General features: G+C 35.9%; 1 protein-coding gene across 3 annotated transcripts in view; it reads left to right on the top strand.

The window, feature by feature from the left end:
* LOC101049575 (regulator of microtubule dynamics protein 2) overlaps positions 1 to 16,308 on the top strand; it is a 70,198-nt gene that overhangs the window by 39,218 nt on the left and 14,672 nt on the right. For all 3 annotated transcript variants that reach the window (XM_010337495.3, XM_074396061.1, XM_010337494.3), the window contains 3 exons: positions 1,939 to 2,014; positions 3,617 to 3,694; positions 9,870 to 9,968. In XM_010337495.3, coding sequence (XP_010335797.1) covers positions 1,939 to 2,014; positions 3,617 to 3,694; positions 9,870 to 9,968 — 253 coding nt within the window. The remainder of the gene's footprint in view (positions 1 to 1,938; positions 2,015 to 3,616; positions 3,695 to 9,869; positions 9,969 to 16,308) is intronic.

Below are 16,308 nucleotides of genomic sequence, written 5' to 3' on the forward strand. Positions count from 1 at the left end.
ATTTGGGAATGATTGAAAAATGAACATCATTTTAATGACTTAGTTTTATCTCTAACTTTTCTAAAATGAAATGGCTTTGTAACTTTAAAGCTATATATGGTTTCTGTAAGATTCGGTTGTTTTTGTTGTACTGACAAAAAGTATTTAATACTTCTGGAATCAAGAGAATGAGAATAAAGTCACCAAAGGATTTGCAATTTGTTGGCCAAATAAGCCTGACCTTAATTATAAGTAATGTCTTACATATTTGTTGTGCTCTACTGTTTGCAAATCATATCCACATGTCTTATAGCTTGTGGTTCACAGAACAGCTTGTTTTCACTTTGTAGATGGGGTAAGCAAGGTACTCTGTGTGTGTGCGCACACATGGGTGTGTGTTGGTTAGTAATCAGAGCCATACAGTAAGTGGAAAACTAAAAACTAGAACCCAGTTTTGTATTCTTATATACCTAATCGTTTTTCCGTTAACAGTATGATGCCTCTGCTTTTTCATAGTATAAACAGCATTGGTGCTGAATCAGAAATACTGCAGGAAAATTAATGGAGTTGTTTTAATAGTGACAGTATGATAGTCGATTATTAAGGATATATTCACTGTCAATGCAAAGAAAATACAGTGTTCTTGTCAAAACGTACATAGTTAGAATGACCTCTAGATGGAGGTAATACACCATAGTGTGAATTAACTTTTTCAGAATTTCTATCAACCTGAGTGTTTGAGAAATAAAGCATAAAATTATGTATTTTAAATGAGCAGTATTTAAAAAATCATATATACACACAAACATAGGTAAAATTGATTGACAGAAAAGAAGTAATGACCCTTTGGGAGAAAGTGACCAGGTACCTTTGAATTTATGATACATAAAAAGATGGATAGTACTTTAAACTTTAAAGAAGCAGATTCCAAAAAAATATGTAAAACACAAATACTAAAATGATGGCATCTTTTGTGTCTAGGAATGGTCTTATTGTTCCAAATTAAAATTGTTCACTGCTTTTTGTATGTGGAAGTTATATGTATTCACAGAAGTAACTGAAATAAATAACATCCAAAATTATATTTTTCATCTTAGTTACTATGACAATGCAAGTAAAAATTAACACCTACTCTTGAAATATTTAGGTAAATGGATATTTTACCTTAGATAAAAACACTGAAATACTCTGAAGATTTTTGTACAGATAGAAATGCTCTGAATGTGAAAAACAACATATCCACAGTTTTTCCAGTAAATAAGCAAATTGCTGAACAAATATTGCATGCAACTTATAGTCAAATAATTATTCATGTAAATTTTGTATTCCCAGTAGAAACAAGTAAATGACCTATGGGATGCACTATTCTAGTAATGCAGTGTTTCCAGGAAGGGTTGAGGGAGAAGGGAAATTTTTTGAAAAAGCATACTCTAAAATTACCTTTGATTTTGTTATAATCATAGTACTTATTTGCATTTTCACTGATATTAAAGGAGCTAATGAAACAAAGTTTTTTAAAGGAGGGAATAAATTCTTTAAAGTTGACGTTAACAATGTTTTTAATGTTATAAATCTGTTGACAATATTTTTTCTAATTTAACACTTAATGTGATTAGACTTTTTCTGAGAGTTTCTTTTGAGATTCCGTCTCAAAATGATGATAGTGACAGTGGCAGGTAACATCTGTTGAAACTCTTTATGTCCCAAGCACTAATCACATTACCTGTTTTAGCTTATTTTTCCCTTGCAGTATTCATATAAATATTGTTAGTATCCCTGGTTATAGATGAGAGAACTGACCTCACATTAATGTTAAGTATTTGTTATTGTTAGGGCCCTCATATTTATATGAATACTCTTGTTAAATATTAATGAATGCTTTAGAGTTTCTTTTAATGATATGCTTTGGTGGCAATTATTAAAAATGTACACAATGGTGACTGTTTTTATCCTTTTCAGGTATGCAGTTTTGTGTGGCTATGTATCTGAGTTTGAGGGTTTACAAAACAAAATCAACTATGGGCACCTCTTCAAGGTATTTTTTAAAAATATTTCTTTTCAGATCCAGATTTACAGAAGGGTATTTCTTTTTTTTTTTTTTTTTTTTTTGGAGATGGAATTTCACTTTTGTTACCCAGGCTGGAGTACAATGGCGCCATCTCGACTCACTGCAACCTCCGCCTCCTGGGTTCAGGCAATTCTCCTGCCTCAGCCTCCTGGGTAGCTGGGATTACAGGCACGTGCCACCATGCCCAGCTAATTTTTCATATTTTTAGTAGAGACGGGGTTTCACCATGTTGACCAGGATGGTCTCGATCTCTTGACCTTGTGATCCACATGCCTCAGCCTCCCAAAGTGCTGGGATTATAGGCGTGAGCCACTGCGCCTGGCCAGAAGGGTATTTCTTAATATTAAAAATGTTTTAATATAGCCATATGTTCCATCAACAGGTAAAACCAGATTATTCAACAGATTAAGCTCTGGGAATTTGCTTTTTTGTTTGTTTAAACATTAGAAAATGAAAGGATATTCTTTAAATAGTACTATGATAAAAAGAAATTATTTGGGTGATTAAAGATTATTATTAATCTGAAAGAAGTCACAGAATAGATGAGTATTGCTTTTTCAGAGGTTAAGAATTAGCCAGCCGGGTGCATTGGCTCACATCTGTAACTGCAGCACTTTGGGAGGCTGAGACAGGCAGATAGCTTGAGGTCAGGAGTTCAAGACTAGCCTGGCCAACATAATGAAACCCCATCTCTACTAAAAATGCAAAAATTAGCCAGGCATGGTGGTGGATACCTGTAATCCCACCTACTCGGGAGGCTGAGCCAGGAAAATCACTTGATTCAGGTCGATGGAGGTTTCATTGAGCCATGATTGTGCCACTGCACTCCAGTTTGGGCAATAGAACAAGAATCCATCTCAAAAAAAAAAAAAAAAAGAACTAGCCTTTTGATAATAAGCTCACTAATATCATAAGTGTAACTAGCACTAAGTAGTTAACTATCTCTGCATATTGATTTGGTCAAGGAAAAGCAGGATCCAATCTAGGATTTAAATTTGCCATGATAGATGAATAAAGTGAGTAATACACACACACATAATGTATTATTTGCCTCCAGAGCTCAGTACGTAACCCCTTGACGTCAATAATTACAGAGATGAGTAAACAGTTCTTCCCTATTTTCCAGGTCTCTATAACCATTTGATAATGCCAGAGGAATAGATTTTTCTCCCATCTAGCTCTGCTATTTTTTTCTGCCATTATCCCCCATTCCATGTCATTCCATATTTGTAAGCTTACCTCAGAATCAGTAACTATTCAGTAATCAAGTCATGGGTAGGCAAACATACGACTTTGATGTTTTCTATTTTTATAATAGTAATTTCGCTTTAAATTACACATTAATTTAAATAATTTAAGTTATTAAATCGTAGTCACAGTTCTGGTTCTGATTGTAAGCAATCATTTTGGTAGTTTAATTATTGATAAGATCTCAATGTATTAATGATAGGGATGGGGAGGACCGAGACAACGTTTTAAAACCACTTTTGGGTTACTAGGCTTTGGCATAGTTCCATTTGACAATATCTGAAACTTGGGAGATGATTTTCCTTTGGATGCTTCTTTCAGGAACATCTAGATATAGCAATCAAACTTTTACCAGAAGAACCCTTTCTATATTACCTCAAAGGAAGATACTGTTATACTGTAAGTTGAATGCCTTTATTTATAAACTTTATTTGAATATACTGTGATTATAGGATATATTTTCAATGACTTATTCGTTGCTTTATTTTTACCCAGTGCCTGATTTAGGGAGAATTATAATAGCAATATAAGTTTTATTTTAATATATAATACATATGTTAAAATTTTATTTGAATTTATAATTTATACATTATAATTTTTAAATTTATAATATATGTATTTTATAATTTATAAACGTAATTTATATATATATATGTATGTTATATGTCACATTTTATATATATATGTGATCTTTCTCTTTCCTGCTTTTTCATTTCTTTTTGCAGTAATCACATTCCCTCCCTTTGTGGCTGTTTCAGATTGGGATCAACCATCCACACCCATGCCCTGTATCTAGGTACACTACTCACAGTTCTGTGGAAGGACTTTTTTTCATACAGCAGTGTATACTGAGCACAAATTATGTGCTAACTACTAACTGGCCAGAGATGAATAAAACACTCCTTGCTTTTAAGGAATTTAATTTGGAAGGGATATGTGACATATAGATATAGCTAAAATAAAAGCAGCTGATCCGTGTCTTAAATGATACTATTAGTTTATAGAAAATTACAGAATGTGAAAATATATCTTAAGAATGTGTGAAAAAAATTACCATGAAAGAGAAATGCCATTTTTGAATGATAAAATTAGGGCAGGCAAAGAGATAACTTCTTCATTGCAGCTGAAAGAGAATTAGAGATGAAGAAGGAAGTTTGCTTTTATTGAACACCTGCTGCTGTATGCCAAATATGCGTTCTGTCCTTTATATTTCTTGTTGCATTTCATCCTTAAAACAGTGCTGTGAAGCAGTTATTATTATACCAGTTTTAATGAGTAAGAATCTGAGTCTTCATGATGTTAAGAACCTTCCCAAAGCCCCATTTAACTAGTCAATGAAAGTGGCAGCATTGAAATTCAAATTTAATTCCAAAATTTATGCTCTTTATATTGTCTTACATATGAAGGAAACCTACATTTTGTTAAGGAAAAAGGTATAACAGTATACCATCTGTTTTTCTCATTTTTTTCTAGTTGTAAGATTGCAAAGTCAAATAATAGAATGGTTACAACACTCAAATTTTTATGATCTACTTAATGTTGTAAAATACACAATGATGTCTTCATTTTCTGAATATTGCACTGTGGAGCACACTAGTTGCTAAGGTTGTATTACCTTACAACAACTCACGTTTTACTTACTGTTTATTTTCTGTTGATCCCAAGTTATCTGAAAGCTCTTCAAGGAAAGAGTCCACATTTTATACTTCTTGGTATTTTTTAACATCTAGCTCAGGTTTTTTTGCACTTAAAATAAGCTGCTTTGACAGGTATTTGTTGCTTAAATGATTGATTCACTAAAAGTAGAGAAAAACTACAAAGAATATGAAAAGCAGTAGTAATAATGACTAACATGTACATGGCTCCTGTAAGCATTTTATATAGCTGTAAACATTTTATATATTGTAGCTCACTCACTTTTTCAGAAACCCTCTAAGGTTAATAATTTGCCCAGGGTGACTCAGCTAATAAGTAGTGGAACAGGATTCAAACACAGGTAGTTTTTTTCATTATTCTTTTCTTTTTCATTTTCTTTTTAAGACCAAGTCTTGCTCTGTTACCCAGGCTGGAGTGGAGTGGTGTGATCTCAGTTCACTGCAGCCTCCATCTACTGGGTTCAAGTTATTCTCCTGCCTCAACCTCCCAAGTAGCTGGGATTACAGGCATGTGCCACCACAGCTAGTTTTTGTTTCTGGGTATTTTTTTGTTTTTGTTTTTGTTTTTGTGTTTTTGCATTTTTAATAGAGACAGGTTTTCGCCATGTTGACCAGGCTGGTCTCACACTCCTGACCTCTAATGATCCACCCGCCTCGGCCTCCCAAAGTGCTGGGATTACAGGCATGGGCCACCACACTTAGCCCAGGCAGTTTGCTTCTAAAATCTTTGCTCTTAACTAGTATGCTCTACTGCCTACAAATTATAAGTCTCAATAACAAATATGAATTGTGGAAGAGGAAGTTGAAACTCTTTCCGTCAGGGGGAATCAGCTTCCCCAAAGGTAATAAAGCAAGTATGAGCAAATGTGTAAAGATTGTTTCCAGCATATGCAGACTAAAGAACTCAAAATTTTCTGGCCACACAATATCTTAAAGTGTGTGTTAGTTTGAAGTATGTATGTCTGTTTCTAATCAGATCAATGGAATAACCTATAGAAAAAAAAGATAAGGAGAATAGCCAAAGGCCAGAAACAAAGCAAGAATACCAGTTCCAAGGACTGGTAAAACAGCCTTGAAACCACCTGATAGTCAGAGGTATTTACCAAGGCTGGTAACCTAAAGCTTAGGTCTGTAGACCTTTGTTGGAGGTGGGGGACTACAGACCTGAGCAGAGCAGAGAGCAGCTTGAAGACTGCCACGATATATCTAGGACTCAAAAAGCACAGTGCCCAGGGGGGAAGATGATGAACTTAAATGAAATGTATTCAGCAGAAGCTTGTAGCAGTGAAAATTCATCCTCGGCCTTAACCATTGGGAAGATAGAGCGGAAAGGAGGAAACGCTCCTAAGATTTAAAAGCCATTTCATTTACCCAACCTCACAAGTGTGTGGAGCTTGAATGTGCATTACCTACCTAGGCTTAAAGGCCCAGGAAAGAAATTTTAATTCAAAATGAACTCTGATCTTCATGCCATAGGAAAGTGGCAAAAGCACATGCTAATCCTCTGTAGAGGAAAGTACCTTTAGATAGACTTTGTAAAACATTCACAGAAAGTGTCCCAACAATGGTAAGTTCACAGTCAAAAATTACAAACTATACCAAGAAACAAGCCAACAGTAATGACTGCCAGCAGAAAAAAACAAACAAACAAACAAACAAACAAACAAAAAACAGCAGTGGATCTAAAAGGAACTATGAGATTCAGAATATTAAATAGCTACATATAATGTGCTTTTTAAAATAAGAGGAATTGGCAGGGAATGGATGAGCAGCATGAGCAAAATTCAGTGCTGCTTTCTGAAAATGAACTGTTAGTTATGACCGTGCAACAAGACATGCTGGGACTTTGGAAAGGACTTGATGGAGCTTTTCTCTTTCTCCAGGATGCCAGGCAGTCTTTATTACATTACCTATGCTAATTAAAGCATTTTGTCCAACACCAATTATAGTGTAAAATTAAGTTGAAAAGTAGAAGTGTTTCCACATATGTTTGACTGTTTTCCAGATCAAATATATCAATTACTTAACAAAAGCAAGTCTGTGAGTGGCAAGCAAGCATATGAAAAGATATTAATCATCAGTAGTCATTAGAAAAATGTGAATTAAAACCGCAGAGAAAGACTGCTGTATATTCACCAAAAGAGCTAAAATTAAAAAGATGACAATACCAGGTACTGGCAAAGATATAGAGCAATTGAAACTCATATGTTTCGATGGAAATATGTAAATAATAAATAAATATATGATCAATTCCTAAGTATTCACCAAGAGAAATAAAAATATATGCTCACACATTCAATACTATATATGAATGTTCATAGCAGCTTTAGCAGCATAGCAACATGCATGACTCTTCAAAGCATTATGCCAAGAAAGCTCACAAAAGACTACCTAATTGCATTCATATGAAATTCTAGAAAAGGCAAATTATAGTCAGATCAGTAGTTATCTAGGGCTAGCAGCAGGTTAGGGATATGACGGCAAAGGGATATGCGAGAACTTTTTAGGATGATGAAAATGTACTATATACTGATCGTTGTGGCAGTTACAGGATTGTATGCATTTATCAAAACTCATTGAACCATACACTCTAATGGAGGAAATTTTATTTTACATAAATTATACCTCAGTAAAGCCAATTTAAAAAATACCCAATGACCAAGAAACCTAGAAAGTAAACATGTAGAAAAGTTATATCAAATAGTAACCAAATAAATAATAATCAAACTAAAACATACATATGGTTTCAGGCATCTGAAGGGAGTCTTGGAATATACCCTATGAAGAAAACAGGAGTACTACTGTACACACACACACACACACACACATAAATTTTAAGACAGAAGTATATCTAGTGATAAAGAGTGTAACTATATAGTAATTACACTTCACAAGGAAACTATTTATAAACTAATGTGCTTCTAATAACAGCCTCAAAACTATAAAGTAAAAATTGACCAAATTGTAAGGATAAATGTACAGACCAACCATGCACTGGTATTTTCACCCCCACTTTTGGTAATTAATGTAATAAGAAAACAAAAAAGTATTAGTTTGTAAAACATTGAAGCCTCACATTTAATAAGCTGGATCTAATAAATATGAAGCCATGTTGCTAACCACTGTAGAATAGACATCTTTTCAAGCATATGCAGAATGTATACTAAAATGGACCATATATGAGGCCATGTACCAAGTCTTAATTAATTTCAAAGAATTGATGTCATGCAGTTTTTCTGACCATAATGCAATTAAACTAAAAATTTAAAAAACAAAATTATAGAAAATGATAATGAAAACTCCAATTAGATGCCATTTTATTCCTACTCATTTAATAAAAATTTTTAAATCTCAGTATGAGGTGTTGCAAGGACGTGGAGCAGCAGGAATTATTACTTTGCATGGAAACATAACTCAGCATGGCCACCTTGGAAACCGTTGAGTATTATCTTTTAAATTTGACTCTGTGCCTGCCATATGATCGTGCCTACCCTACAGAGACTGACAAATGTGCTCCGGAAGGCATGTGCGAGAATGGCTATAGCGCCCTTGGTCCTAAGAGCAAAAAAATGAAAAAGACCCAATTGTCTATTGACAAAAGAGTGGGTAAAAACATTGCTGATGTCTGTTGAAATGATGAAATATTTCAGTCATTTAAATGACGGAACTTCTGTCATACTCATTATCCTGGATGAAATCTTAGAACCATACCATTATGTGAAAAAGCAAGTCATACAAGGAAATAAGCAATATATTATTTTTTACGAAGTTCAAAACAAAACAAAAATAAGCATACCAATAAGAAAAATTATGTCAAAAAATAAGGAAATAATTTTTTAGTAGAGGATAATGGACTGGGCAAGGTGGCTTGCGCCTATTATACTAGCAGTTTGAGAGGCTGTGGCAGGAGGATCTCATGAGCCCAGGAGTTCAGAACCAGCCTGGACCATACAGGAAGACGCTGTCTTTACAAAAGATTTTAAAAATGAATTGAGCATGTGATGCACACCTGTAGTCCCACCCAACTACTCAGGCAGCTGAGGTGGGAGGATTGTTAAGCCCAGGGGGTCGAGGCTACAGTGTGCCATAATTGTGCCACCGCACTCCAGCCTGGGCAACAAGGTCAGGCACTGTAAAAAAAAAAAAAAAAAAAAGAGGATATTGGCTACGTAGAATCTAGATGATTGGACTGAGAATGAAGATACTTAATGGGGTTGGACAGAGCAATACCCTTTTAAGTATTCATTTTGAGCCAGTTTAATCTTTTATAATGAACATCTAATATTTATATTTGGAGAAAAAAGAAAACTTTTTAGAAGAAAGCAAAAAATCAATGGTAACATGAAATTTAGTTTTGGTGGTTATTGTTTTTTTAAAAATCTTCTGGTTTGTAAATATGTATACTGAACCCCCATTCTACACTCCTGGCTTAAGGATTCTTATTCTATTTACATACCTGAGATGCTCCTCTGGGTCAGGAGGTCTGTTGGCAGCATGGGTAGGCAAGAGGAAAGCAAAGGCAAGAGTCTTGTAGCTCCTATGTGCTGTACGAAGAAATATGCCATAGTCACCTCAGAATGTGGAATCAGATGAACAAACAGGATCAGCGTTATTTCCCACTCCATTCCTTTTTCCTCTGATTCAACACAAATCTTCTTATCAAGAATATTTCAAGTTGGTTTTGAAACCAGTGCTTCTGGAGCCCATGGTTCCTTAGAATTGTGAAAAAGGGAGGTAACATATTAACATTAATACCATGAGGGTGATGTTGCTAATATATGTTATTTATGGCTATATATTTACATTTGTGTATATTTATATACAGACACACACACACCTACACACATGTCTAACCAGGGAGAGATAATCCCTTCAAAAGGTGAACAACTTCTAACAGTGATGTTGTTGTGCATTTGCAGGTCTCCAAACTGAGCTGGATTGAGAAAAAAATGGCTGCTACTCTGTTTGGAAAAGTACCATCTTCAACTGTACAAGAAGCTTTACACAGTTTCCTTAAGGTACATTTTGTCTATCCGTTATTTTAGTGTCAGACTGATTACCATCTGCACCAATCCCTGCTACCATTGTCAAAGAAATCTTTTCTCCACGCAAAGCCTTAGTTTGAATCCTAGTGTTGGCATGTTCTGTTTTAAGCCTCTCATAATAAAAGTTATTAATATGTTTTAAATCTAAACCTCCTAGAACAGCAAGTTATGCCCTAGGTCCTAGGAATTACAAGCTACTTTTAAAAAATAACTCAGCAGTCTAAATGAAAGTTTAGGTATGAAAGTTTACTACTAAGACCAAGAACAGCTCTCCAAGTCACATGAGCACATGCAGAAGCAGTCATGCCCTGATGGTTAGACATAGTCCCAGTACTCCTCCTGATTAGCCTAACATAGAACCAGTTTAATCTTAAAGAAATGGAAGTGCCAAAAGGAAGAGTTATTTTGCAGACACTTCTCTAGAAGATTCTTGGGGCATCAGACCAAATCAGTATTCTCAATTCTGTCTTAAAATGTATAATCGCTATACTAATACATCTCTAAGCAGTAATATGTGTGTGTATGAACACACATGTAAATATATAATATAGCCACCCATATAATCAACTTCCTGTTGGGATAATAATCCTTTCTCTTGAACCACCTTCAAAATCTTATAGTTACTAAATGTGTTTTCCTTCCCAACCTACTTATTTCAAGTTTATAAAAATATAGATAAGGCTGTGTCTAGTGGCTCACTTCCGTAATCCCAACAGTTTAGAAGGCTAAGATGGGAGCATTGCTTGAGTCCAGGAGTTTGAGACCAGCCTGAACAACATAGCAACACCCCATCTCTACAAGACATGAAAAATTTGCTGGACGTGGTGGCATGCACCTGTAGTCCCAGCTACTTAGGAGGCTGAGGCAGCAGGATCACTTGAGCCCGGTAGTTCAAGGCTGCAGTGAGCCATGCTCGCACCACTGCACTCCAGCCTAACCAAAAGAGCTTGACTTTTTCTCAAAAATAAAATAAAATAAAATAAATGTCTTATACATGCTAATATTTGTGCTGTATTTCAGGGATCGATTTTGTAGAACTAAGAGGGAATTTATAGATCATGTAGTCTAAGATGGCAAGTAGGTTTCTTCTCACTTTCTCTCACCACAATGGCCAGTGGCTGCCTCAAGTGAAAACATAAGTGTTCTGAAATCAAGCACAAGCCCAGCAGAAAAGAGTTTAAAAAATAAAAAGAAAAGGGCTGTACATTTCTTAATTTTTATGTAATGTGATCCCTTTTTTGTATGTTTTTTTAAAATGGAGTCAAGACCTCAGGAACTTAATTTGTTTCATTTCACGCAATGGCAAGCAAAGATTTGATTTAAATATGAGCGAAGGCTAAAACTCTTTCACTCCCATTTCTTCACTTTTTTCTTACCACTGAAAATTAATTTCCTCATTTTAAGTTGTATACAAATGTATATTATGATATATCTGAGATAAAAGATTTATATAAAAGATGCCACGTTAACCAGCAAAAATGTTATCTGTACTCAAAACTCATTTCCTCATAATATCAAAGTTGTAATTGAGAAGCAGGTTTCAGAACACTGTAGAAAAGTTAAGATTCTAATATTTCTAAAATAATACACAGATAAAATCAAAATGATAAGTAGCCCAATAATGTTAAGGTAAAGAATGCAAATTCCAGAATCAGACTACCTGGTTAAATCTCAGCTCTACCACTTACCAGTTGAGTAACACTGGGCAATTCACTTAACTTCTCTCTCAATTTAATCAATAACATGAAGATAATAGTACTTACTTCACAGTGGTATTGTGAGGATTATCTACATTCCTACAAGTAAATTACCTAGAGTATGCCTGGTGCCCAGTAAGTTCTCAGTAAAAAGTCACAGAATTTTAATTTCATTAAAATTTAAACCCCTTGGAAAACCATCTTGGGGAGCCCCACATTAAATCATGACTTAGACTTTTTTTTGCAGACACTTCTCTGGAAGATTCTTGGGGCATCAGACCAAATCAGTATTCTCAATTCTGTCTGAAAATGTATAATCGCTATACTAATACATCTCTAAGCAGTAATATGTGTGTGTATGAACACACATGTAAATATATAATATAGCCACCCATATAATCAACTTCCTGTTGGGGTAATAAGCCTTTCTCTTGAACCACCTTCAAAATCTTATAGTTACTAAATGTGTTTTCCTTCCCAACCTACTTATTTCAAGTTTATAAAAATATAGATAAGGCTGTGTCCAGTGGCTGACATACATAGTCTGAAAATACATTCCATGGTGTTTGTCAAAGGAAAGAGAGGAGGCATCAGGAATGCATCTCGCCATATTTACTAGAATGACAGGGGACTGAGGGGCGTGGAGTGCTGAGGCTAAGGCTGTGGTGGAGCTAAGAAATCTGGGAGGTGGAGGCGAGGAAAAGGAAACAGCAACGACCCCGGCTGCCACACCCAGGAGAGTCTGCAACCCCCTGGGTCCTACAACACAGGAGGCCGTGTCGATGGGACCCAGACTGTAGGACTCCTGCTCCAAATCCACCCCTCCAAAGAGCATTCACAGGGGCCAGGAATGTGTCTCTAGAGCCATCCAGCTGGGTCCCGTAGACGTTGAGAGCGCTGACTTTAGAGTCAGATGAGTGAAGTTGAGACCTGAGCCTTTCCTGTCTGTATGACCTGGACACATTTCCTTAGTTCTCACACTCTCAAATTCTTCATCTGTGAAATTGCCATAATAATACCTACTTTGTACAGTTTTTTTGAAGGTTACATAAAGAATACATTTGATATTCTTGGCCCAGGGTCTAACATGTTAAATGTTCTAACTAAAAATCAATGTTAACTACTATTATTTTGCTATTATAGCAGGAGAAAATTGGTCCTTCACAGCCTCAAAGCATCTAGGGAGGTAGTTTTAGACACCTGTAGGAGTCATCTGTGAATCCCCTGGGGAAATTATTGCAAACTATAGCATGCTTTCCACCTCATCCAAAATTCTGGCATGATTCCCTAAAGCAGTGGTTCTCCACCTTGGCTGCACTGCAGTCATCTGGAGCACTTTACAAAATGTCAGCCCAGGACATGACCCAGCCTCATTGTTATAGAACCTCTGGGTATCTTGAAGTATAGTTTATAAACAATAAATTGCACCCATTTTAAGTGTACAGTTCAGTGAAGTTTGACAAACTTATATATCTATGTAACCACCACCATTTCAAGAGAGCATTTTCATTATCCTAGAGCAGGTGTCCCCAAACTACTGCCCACGGGCCGCATGCGGCCCCCTGAGGCCATTTATCCGGCCCCCCACTGCACTTCAGGAAGGGTCACCTCTTTCATTGGTGGTCAGTGAGAGAAGCACAGTATGTGGCGGCCCTCCAACGATCTGAGGGACAGTGAACTGGCCCCCTGTGTAAAAAGTTTGGGGACGCCTGTCCTAGAGAGTTATCTTTGCCCCTTTGCTATTAATTTCCCCTGCCTCTTGCCCCAGGTAACCACTGATCTTCTTTCTATTACTATAAATTAGTTTTGCCCATTCTAAAATTTAATATAAATGGAATCATACAACATGGACTTTTGCGTGTATCTGGCTTCTTTTACTCAGCATAATGTTTTGAGACTCATTCGTTTTATTGAGTGTATCGGCAGTTCCATTTCATTGCTAAGTAATATTCCATTATATGTATGTACCATAATTTGTTTCTGTGTTAACTTACTGTTAGATGTTTGAGTTGTTTCTGATTTGATACTATTTTGAATAAAGCTTCTGTGAACATTCAAGTGCAAGCTTTGATGTGGACATACTTTATTTCTCTTGGGTAAACACCTAGGGGTGGAATTGTTGGGTCATATGGTATGTGTTTTTAAACCTTGATCTGTGTTTTTAAAGATCGTAAAGCTATTGATTCCAATGGCAGCTGATGGCATAGCTGGGAACCACTGGATCAGAGGATGGGTATGTGTAGTAAATGACAGGTTTGGCAATGTTGGGACACAGGCTACCCTGATTGCACTTACTGTTTGCAATCATATGATCCCTGAGTCTGTACTAGTGGTTTCCCCAGCTGCAGAACTCTCTGCTGTGTCCTATATGGTATAAGGCTGCTGCCTGAGCTTCTAAGATGTTTTAAAGAAGAGTTAATTTATTCAACAGTGTTTATTAAGCACATAACTAGTACCAAACATGGCATCAAATACTGGTAACACAGAATAACCAACACAGCTCCTGCCTTCAAGGAACTTGGATAGCCAAGAGAAATTAAACATGTATAATATTCTTTGCCTGGTGTTATGATAAAGAGTGTTCTAAGGGCCACTCTAGAAACTGCCTCATCATTGGAACATTACATTGAAACATGAGCATTTGAATAATGCTACACCCCTTGTAATTCATCCAAGGCCTTTTATGAAAGGTCAGAATCTCTTTTACCTTAGGAATTCAGTGTTGTTAGTTGCCTGTCTGTGTTCGGTTGGGCTTTAGTTTTTTAAACCATAAGAACAGAAAGAGGTGTTCTGATTTATAATCGCTTTAGTTAACTGAACATAGGTTTTAAGGTATATATGCAGAATTAAAATGTCAGCATTAAAAAATAAGCTGTTAACATGCATATACTGGGGCAAGTTATCCCCAATATGGGATTTGGACAGAGCTGAGGCAACTACTGGGTATAGAAGAAGGTATAACTGAATAAAGTTCAGTCTTAAGTCCCTCTTATTAGAATGGCTCAAGAAATGCACCTATCAAATGAGAGGCCTTGAAATGGAAATTATTAGACAAAAAAAAAAAAAAAAAAAAACGGAGCAGAAGAACCAGAATCCATGGATAGCACTATTGGATGGTCAAGGCTCTGACTTGATTGAAATTGACCACTTCCTTTAATCTCTGGTAGCTTTTCTGTCTTTCCAGCAGGTTCCATTCCACGTCCAGACAATGTAAACCTACCTGGTCTTAAAGATTTATATCAAGTCTGGCTCCCTACCCCAAGAGATTTTTGTCTTCCTCCTCCTAAAACACTTCTCTTTTGGATTCTGTACAGAATAAAATGTCTTTTACAAGGGATGTGCTCTCATAAGATGTTGGACCACTCCTCAGCACTCTAATTTGAATTCACCTTCATTAGTATCTGTCTTTAAAAATATGTTCTTTTGACTCAGCAATTCAACTTCTGGGACTCTTCCTAATAGGCATAAACACACATGTAAACAAGCATATGGGGAAAAGTATGTTCATTGATTATTAGTGGTGATAATGAAAATTGAAAATAAATCAAGATGTCCAATGGGGAATGCTTCCTTTCATACAGAATATGAAATACAGCTCTTAAAAATGATGAGATGTATCTGTATGCTAACATGAAAATATGTTTGTAATATGGGGAAAAAAAGTTTGGGGCCAATATGTAGATTTTCTGTCAGTATGTAAATCTATGCAGTTTTATGTATTTATTTGTATTTTTCTAGCTTTACTGAGGTATAATTGACAAGAATTTTATATATATGTAAATTATATATATATATATGTTAAATGGTTCCATTTTGTTTTATTTTCAAAAACCAAACATCTGTTTTTTTTATTTGCCTGTACTTGGCAAAGAATCTGGTAGGACACATGTCAAACTGCTGATAGTAGTTACCCCTGGGGCATGAGATTGAAGTTGAGAATAAAATTAGGAAAGAGATAATTTCACTTTTTAATTTTGGAACTGTCTAGATTGTTTATATCTTGTGAAACAAACATATTTTTGTAAAGTTTTAAAAGTATCTTTTTATCTTATGTTCTACACCCCCTACGGTGGGGACTGCAGGTTGTAGGCTTGCTTGCCTGGCCCTTCAAAACAACAAAAGCTGACTCTGAAGCTAGACTGACTTAGGTTCTAAGAAGAGCTGTCTAGTAACAATACCATACCTGAAAGAATTCTTATTTCCCAGAGATAAAGGAACTGGCACATGAAAAATTAGTAGATTGGAGAAAAGTACCTTTATAATAATCACTCATGTCTACTACCTGGACTGGTTGTTTCAAGGATCTGTCTTTCCTTTAACAGTCCATGATGTGATGGACTTCAGATATTATTTAACTCCTGTGGAATGTGTTGAAATCCTAAGAAATCAAATATTAGCCTAGTAGAAGATGTTTGCCATGGGGTACCAGTCATGCACTGCTCTCATTTTCTAAATAGATAGTGAGGCCAGGAGTGGTGGCTCACACCAGTAATCCCAGCACTTTGGGAGGTTGAGGTCAGGAGTTTGAGACCAGCCTGGCCAACATGGTGAAACCTTGTCTGTACTAAAAATACAAAAATTAGCCAGACGTGATGGCAGGCGCCTATAATCCCAGC

Source organism: Saimiri boliviensis, chromosome 1 (assembly GCF_048565385.1).
Source record: "Saimiri boliviensis isolate mSaiBol1 chromosome 1, mSaiBol1.pri, whole genome shotgun sequence".
Lineage (NCBI taxonomy): Eukaryota > Metazoa > Chordata > Mammalia > Primates > Cebidae > Saimiri > Saimiri boliviensis.